Here is an 8,140-nt window from a genome sequence, read left to right on the forward strand (position 1 = left end):
TCAAGAGTGCATGGGAAGAAGGGCTGGTAAAAGTAGACGAAGACCCAGAAACATACAGAGACAGGAGAATGACAAACAGAACAGAGGAATGGCACAACAAACCAATGCATGGACAATACATGAGACAGACTAAAGAGCTAGCAAGCGATGAAACATGGCAATGGCTACAGAGAGGAGAGCTCAAGAAGAAAACTGAAGGAATGATAACAGTGGCACAAGATCAGGCCCTAAGAACCAGATATGTTCAAAGAACGACATATGGAAATAACATCTCTCCCATATGCAGGAAGTACAATACAATAAATGAGACCATAAAGCACATAGCAAGCCTATGTCCGGCACTTGCACAGAACCAGTACAAAAAGAGGCATGATTCAGTGGCAAAAGCCCTCCACTTGAGCCTGTGCAAGACACACCAGCTACCTAGCAGTAATAAGTGGTACAAATATAAACCTGAAGTGATAGAAAATGATCAGGCAAAGATCCTCTGGGACTATGGTATCAGAACAGATAGAGTGATGCGTGCAATAGACCAGACGTGACGTTGATTGACGAAATCAAGAATAGAGTATCACTCATTGATGTCGCAATACCATAGGACACCAGAGTTGAAGAGAAAGAAAGGGAAAAAATAGATAAGTATCAAGACATGAAAATAGAAATAAGAATCGATATGGGATATGCCAGTGGAAATTGTACCCATAATCATAGGAAGACTAGGCACGATCCCATGATCCCTGAAAAGGAATCTGGAAAAACTAGAGGCTGAAGCAGCTCCAGGACTCATGCAGAAGAGTGTACTCCTAGAAACAGCACACATAGTAAGAAGTGATGGACTCCTAAGGAGGCAGGATGCAACCTGGAACCCCACACTATAAATACCACCAAGTCGAATTGGAGGATTGTGTAGACCCAAAAAAAATAATAATAATATAATAAAGTATAATAATAATTAAAGATATAATAATAATAATATAATAATAATAATAATAATAATAATAATAATAATAATAATACTTTAACAATCATAGGTCTAAAATCTGAGGAAAAAACTTAAAACATTAATCTCTTAAAGTGTGGGATCAAAACAAATCAATATTCTTTACCTTCTGTTCCAGCATAATTAGTTCAAGGACTGTAAGACAAGACTCAACCCCAAGAAGTTCAAGTGGTAAATGGAGAGGAAAATCGATCAGAGAAAATCGTGTGTGATCAGGCAGTGCAAAAGTTATCGGTGAATGCAATTCCTTTGATAACAACTCCAACTGAAACATAAAAGAATATTCATATCAGGGATCATTCACAATCTATACAATAGAAGAATTGTGTTCTTAAACTTTAGAGAGATAAAGGGTAGTACACCAAACTGTGAAGTAAAATTATGAAAGATGTACAATAAAAAAAGTCATCTTCATTTTCCAGGGGTGCACTTTTGTATCATGAGAATCTTTCGCAAAATCTACAATTATAAGGCAGCACTGAATTGATCATATGTACTACATTTTAAAGCAAATATTCTGAGCTTGGTTGAAACTTCTAGGTTTAGCTAAACAATGACAGTATAATGTGTAGATATTGAATCATAAAATGCTTAATGAACAAACCTCAACTCGAGTTTTGCCAGGAACACACACAGGTGCAGATAACAACCTCAAGATCCAAGTTTCAATTTCCCTAACATCATGCATAATAATGCTAGGAACCCCATCGTGTGGACGCCCTGTCATCACACTCCATACTGTGTCTCTGAAAAAATAATAATTATTTATGTAAGAATTTATCTATATTTTGTACATTTTTTACATATTTATAACTAAAAAACTGAGAATTCTACTCATGGCTGCTTGTGTACAGTGATGCTCAAATCTCATGCGATTTGATTCTATAAGATTTTGTTCAAAATTCACTAACTGGCAACCTAGCATGTGCCATATTTATCTATTATTTCAATGTAGAAATGCAATTATTGAATACAATAAGGTCATAATATGCTTCATAAGAGTGTAATCTGTCATATACGTATTTCAAAACTGTAAGAAAATGTCACGTGTAGCAAAAATCACAAAAAACTCTTTCGAAACATTTTCAAAACTTTCGTTCATACACCGCTGAAGCATTTGACCAAAATGAAGTCCTCATCAAGCATCAGTTCAAATGTTAAATTAAAAAAAAAAGCAGAAAAAATTGTCATAGCATTAGCAATGCTTCCAAAGCAAGCATAAAATTTTAAATAGGCCTATTTGATTGCTTTTACACCTCAATGCTGAAAAAAATGTAAAAATGTATATACAAAAGTAGAATGCGCCCACCGATATCAACGTGTGAGGGGAGTGTGTGTGACGTATCATTAGTGTCGGTGCAACAACAACCACCCAGTGTAACATAAGTAGGTCTACAATGAGTAGCGACAATGAAATTATCTTGAAAACCTTTACTTTATATGTGTTAGAAGAATATTATGATTTTCATACATAATTATTTGTTATAATTCTTAAATATTTCAAAAAATGATGGCATACTAGCAAATATTCGCCTATGCAATTATTCTTTTGTCAAAGCCAAGATATTGTTCCTAAGCCTAGGTGTTAGATTTCTTTACTTTACACTTAACAGTCACATCTATTAACAATTTCTGGCCAGAAAGCAAATGAGGTTATCTACACATTCTTGCACTTCAAGTTACCTTATGAAAGAATAAATTATACACCAAAAGCGAGGAGGACTTTTAAGAAAATAATATTTTGAACCAGTTGAAAAACAAGTGTTCCATATGCCTTGATATTAATACTTATGATATTTCGATTTCTAGCCATCTTCTCCATATAATCAAAATCATCAGCATCTTTTATTACTCAAAGAACAGGTAACCTTTGCAAATAAAAGCATTAGTAACAGATTACATTGCAGAAGGCTTAAAATATTTTTTAGGCCTATAAATCATTTTGCAACATACAGCCAGCTTAAACTCAGTCTAAAACTTCAACATTTAAAGAAAACTGGATGTAATTTATATTCTATCGTATTCCTCAAAGAACAGGTAATCTCTACAAATAAATTCATTCGTAACAGATTACATCTCAGAAGGCTTAGATTATTTCTTTAGGCCTATGAAACATTTTGCAACATACAGGCAGCTTAAACACTGCCTTAAACTTTAACATTTAAAGAAAACTGGTTGTAATTATTATTCCTATTTTGAAAATGTTGTCATGACTGTTGAGCTTATTAGATCTACTGTCATAATGCTGCAGACGTACTAGTTATGTTGACCAGTCCGAGGAATATGTTAAGTGTGCTTTTATTGATGGCACCCTAACCTTATCACACGGCACTTCGAACTTCAAATCACACAGATTGCAAATCATACCAATTCATAAAAGGGATCATATTTATATAACCATAAGGAAAATAGGGCTAGCTGTGAATTTGCAAACTTGTCGACATGTATGACATTAAAAATAAAAAAAAAATTTTAACACTACTTGGCAACGTCACGTTGAGTCTGAGAATCTGGACAATACAAAAAGAATCATGTTGCATGAGATTTGAGCCCCACTGTACATTAGATGGTATCTGTGGATTTCTCTCTCTAATCAGCAATGGAATATTGATTAATTATTTCTTAACAGTTTTCATACAACATCGCAGATAAATATAGATAAACGTTCAAGAATATCACTGAAAATCTTTTTTATATGTTTTACAAGATTCATCTGTAAACTAAAAAATTACAAGAAAAATTCCTATAAAGAAAGCTGTATAAAGATACGTACATACATTAACATGGTTCATGACGAATCATAAGGATTAAAAATGTAATACTATGTGGAAAGCAAGATATGCATATTCCAGTTGAATTTCTTTACTGAATAATTTAAAGAGAAAAAAATTAATATGAAACTGGGGAGAAGCTGAGAAAAAAGGCAAGAAAGCTTCAAAATAGAGGAAATTCTGGGTAAGATTCAGAAGATCTTATAACATATGAGCAACAAAATGGTAGTACCTAATAACCTAATTTGTGTAATGAAAACCAATTGCTAAGAATACCTGTTGTTCTGCCTTGATGCTCCTACTCTTCTTGGCGAAGCATTCTCGTTGCAAGCGTCTATCATTCGCCGCAAAAGGAAAAGACATTCCCGGAATGCACTGAAGAACGGATGGTGTGAGATGATACACAGCGAAGTCAAAGAGTGATTGCGGATGCGCTGTGCAAAAGGAAACAAACAATGCATGTAAAGCTTTATGTATTAGGAAAATCGAAACATTTACACTTTACCAACAAAATATAATAAAACATCAAAATAATGAATTTCTTATGAATGAAGATGGAAAAATTGTTGTTGAAAGTGAAAAATAAACTGAAGTCTTTACAATGATTAAACCTTAAATACTGCCTTTCTGTTTGGATTTGAATAATGCAAACATACATACAATAACTGCACACATAACCAAACTGACACTGGGATCAGTAAATAATATTAGAAAAGGATGCCTAAAGTAAATAGTTAAGATTATTAATTTCTATCACTTCGCATGAAACAGCTCATAGCCATCTCCACTCTTCATCACCAAATAGCCAGTTAAAATAATAATGTTACCAAAATAACTGAAAACTATAGTCTTAGCAAAACAAGCAAACTGAGATGATTACCAAAGCAAAATGTCTCTGAACTAATTCTAATGATCTCTCTGAATATATATTCTAATAAATGGAATAAGACAGGCAAACGGATAACATAACTTCATGCAAATCTAATCTATGCTTGATAATTTACTTTTTTTACAAAGAATGACTGAAATTCCTGCATTCATATAGGAGGTATACTATGACAAGTTTAGTGTAACAGACATATAGATGGATAGGAAGACAAGATTACTTCCTTCATACACAACTAAGCAGGATGGTCTAGTTTTGTACCATGTTTCATTGAAACCTCTTCAACTGTGTAGCAGGAGTTCTAATGACAAGATAAGTGTGATAAACACAATACCACACATACACAGTCACCCTCCTTACACATCAATGCAAGATGGTCTAACTCTGTACCAAGTTTGACTAAAATCCCTTGAACTGTGTAAGAGGAGTTGTGAAGAAAATGTAAATAACAGAAATGGAGACAGGCAAAATCTCTTCATACACACTTATTCGTGATGGTTTAACCTTGAATCAAATCTGACTGATATTAATATAATACCTGTCTCTTCCTGGCTGCTCTTGGTGATGGAGAATGGGAGCCTCCTGTGTCAGAATCATTAGCAGGAGCGCTGACACCCAAACGAGCAGCAGGTGATGTACTTTCTGAGTCCCTACGTGAGGATGGACAATCCCTCTCACTGTCGCTCGGAGCTAGAGTTGATCGGTGATCACTGTGGGTAATGAAACATCTAAATAAAGTCAATTTAAATGTTCTAAAAAGGGACAGTTCATGAATGATGGAGAAAAGTGTCTGATGATAAACCGTGATTTTCACAATTCATAAGGGCTCCTCTAAGAACCACATTTGGTAACATATAATTAACAATGATAAATGACTACTCAAACTTTCCAACTGTATCATTAAAATTTAATTAACACAAAATGACCAGTATTTTGCATTTGTAGTACATATAAACGAGACAATTAATTTCTGCCAGAGTTTAACTTAAACCATTTCCTTATCCTACGGATGATTTTGTTATTAAACTAGCATGGCTGAGGGTACATTGACAATGATGCTTACAAAGAAACAGCTTTGGAATTAAGGTAGCTTTCCGCGACGAGAGAAAGAAATGTCAAATTTCCATCTGAATATAAGAGGTATTGTGACGTTTAAAATAAAAAAAATCATCAAACAAGTCATTTAAATATTTCGCACTTATTAGAAAACAGCAGTTTATTAAATGCTGCAAAGAAGGGAAAGGTGTAACAATAACACTGAATATTCAAGGGACATTTCTTGCCCTAAACTATGTACATATTCTTAAATTATATTATATTTGGATGAAACACCTCTTAGCTTAAGAATGAGGAAAGATCATCAAAGTAGTTTTTGTTTGAAGATAAGAAGTAATGAAAATACTAGAAGCGTTGCCATGGAAATACTAGAAGCGTTGCCATGGAGTTAAAAATGCTGTATGTATATGTATGTATATATATGTACATCGAGCTACAAATGTCCTTTAATATCTAATTCGCTCTACCTCGGAATTATCGACTAAAACATTTCCCTTCAGTTACCATATATGAAAATATATTAATTCCTAGGTAAAGCAAATTACATATTAAAAGGACATTTGTAACTCGATGTATGTATATGAATCACGGTAATGTGATATGACTAGTATATATGTATGTATATTATATGTATATATACATACATGTGTGTGTGGTTGTATATCATATAATATATATATCTATATATAATATATATATATATATATATATATATATATATATATGTGTGTGTGTGTGTGTGTGTGTGTATAAAAACGAAATACATCAAAATAATGTTTACTACTTCAAAGCCTCACCTGGAGAAAGCGGAGTCAGAGCTCTTGTCGAGGCTCGTCCTCCACGACTCCCTCTTGAAGGATGATCCTCGATCCCGCCCTCGAGTGCTTGCTACGCCCCCAAGGCTTCCTCTTTCAACGGCGCGGTAGAAGTTCACGCAAATGCCGTAACGAGTCTTGCCTGGGGACAAAAGAGAGAATTGGATTTTTATTATTGTTAACTTATGAGAGAAATGCCCACATTACAGCAGATTTTGTTATTTTATTCAGCACCATATTCGGGATATCGCTATAGACCATCTTTTTGACCGCTCTCCTATTTTCCTGAAATCGTTTCTTAAACTTTCCACTGTGTCTGGGTCTGCTGCATTTACACCTTGCGAGAGAGAGAGAGAGAGAGAGAGAGAGAGAGAGAGAGAGAGAGAGAGAGAGAGAGAGAGAGAGAGAGAGAGAGAGAGAGAGATTTAATTATGAATGAAATCCAAAAATTTGTTAGCAAGGATGAAATCTGAGGAGTCTGAGCATAACAGTCTTAGTTTTCTCGCTTACAACTCTTATCACAGGTTATGAATATTCTCGTCGTTGGCTTATTTAGAACACCTTTTGATCAAAATACTCTTAGATCGGGGGTCTCTCTCTCACACACACACACACACACACACACACACACACACACACACACGATCTCCTCAAGTTTTCAAGGTTTGTTACCTTGCCTTGAGTAAAGTCACCCCTATATAGTCATTTTTGTGTGCTGTCTGTCGTGGGAGGTGCGAGCAGGTTGTCAGGCTAGAATGACATTGTGAGCGTCGTAACAGTATTATTATGAAGGAGTGGGAGGCCCACTCCCAGGTTTTCATTTGGTCTTCTTTCCTGTGATTAAGCTTCTTCGCTGCGTGTTCGCGTGTAGCAGGTACCGAATAACTTGAGTGGAAAATACTCTCTCTATTTAAAAGAGAATGGAAATGAATATGAAATTTTACTCTCAAGTTCCCATTTGAGTAAATTATTACATTTGGAACAAATTCGCTGTTTTTCACCGCCCATCCTCCACATTTATTTGAAGTGTTAACATAACATTTTGGGATATTCTGGACTGACAGACATTCTTATTGCAAGGCCTCCTCCTACACTTATGGAAATAAAAAATCAATGTGCCAAGGTATCAGTCATATATATATATATATACATACACACACACACACACACACACACACACATATATATATATATATATATATATATATATATATATATATATATATATATATATATATATATATATGCTGGCAGTTAGTCCACCGAAATAAGTCCTTAGCTTTAAACCAGAGTGTTTTAATGGGCCTTATATATTAATATATATATATATATATATATATATATATATATATATATATATATATATATGTGTGTGTGTGTGTGTGTGTGTGTGTGTGTGTGTGTGTGTGCGTGTGCGTGGGTGTGTGTGTGTGTGTGTGTGAACAGTTACATGTTAAACAATGATTGTCAGTAAAGGATATCCCAAAATATTATGGGTGGTGTTAAACAGCAAATCGTTTCGAAAACAATCATTTACTCTGATAGGAACTGAAGAGTCAAATTTCATTTAACCCATTTATATATATATATATATATATATATATATATATAT

General features: G+C 34.2%; 1 protein-coding gene across 1 annotated transcript in view; it reads right to left on the minus strand.

The window, feature by feature from the left end:
• The window catches only part of LOC135197783 (MAP kinase-activating death domain protein-like), a 312,071-nt gene that overhangs the window by 216,987 nt on the left and 86,944 nt on the right, over positions 1-8,140 (minus strand). Inside the window, 5 exon segments of the mRNA XM_064224890.1 lie at positions 1,107-1,265; positions 1,605-1,746; positions 4,048-4,205; positions 5,196-5,367; positions 6,511-6,670. Coding sequence (XP_064080960.1) covers positions 1,107-1,265; positions 1,605-1,746; positions 4,048-4,205; positions 5,196-5,367; positions 6,511-6,670 — 791 coding nt within the window.

Source organism: Macrobrachium nipponense, chromosome 21 (assembly GCF_015104395.2).
Source record: "Macrobrachium nipponense isolate FS-2020 chromosome 21, ASM1510439v2, whole genome shotgun sequence".
Classification (NCBI taxonomy): Eukaryota; Metazoa; Arthropoda; class Malacostraca; order Decapoda; family Palaemonidae; genus Macrobrachium; species Macrobrachium nipponense.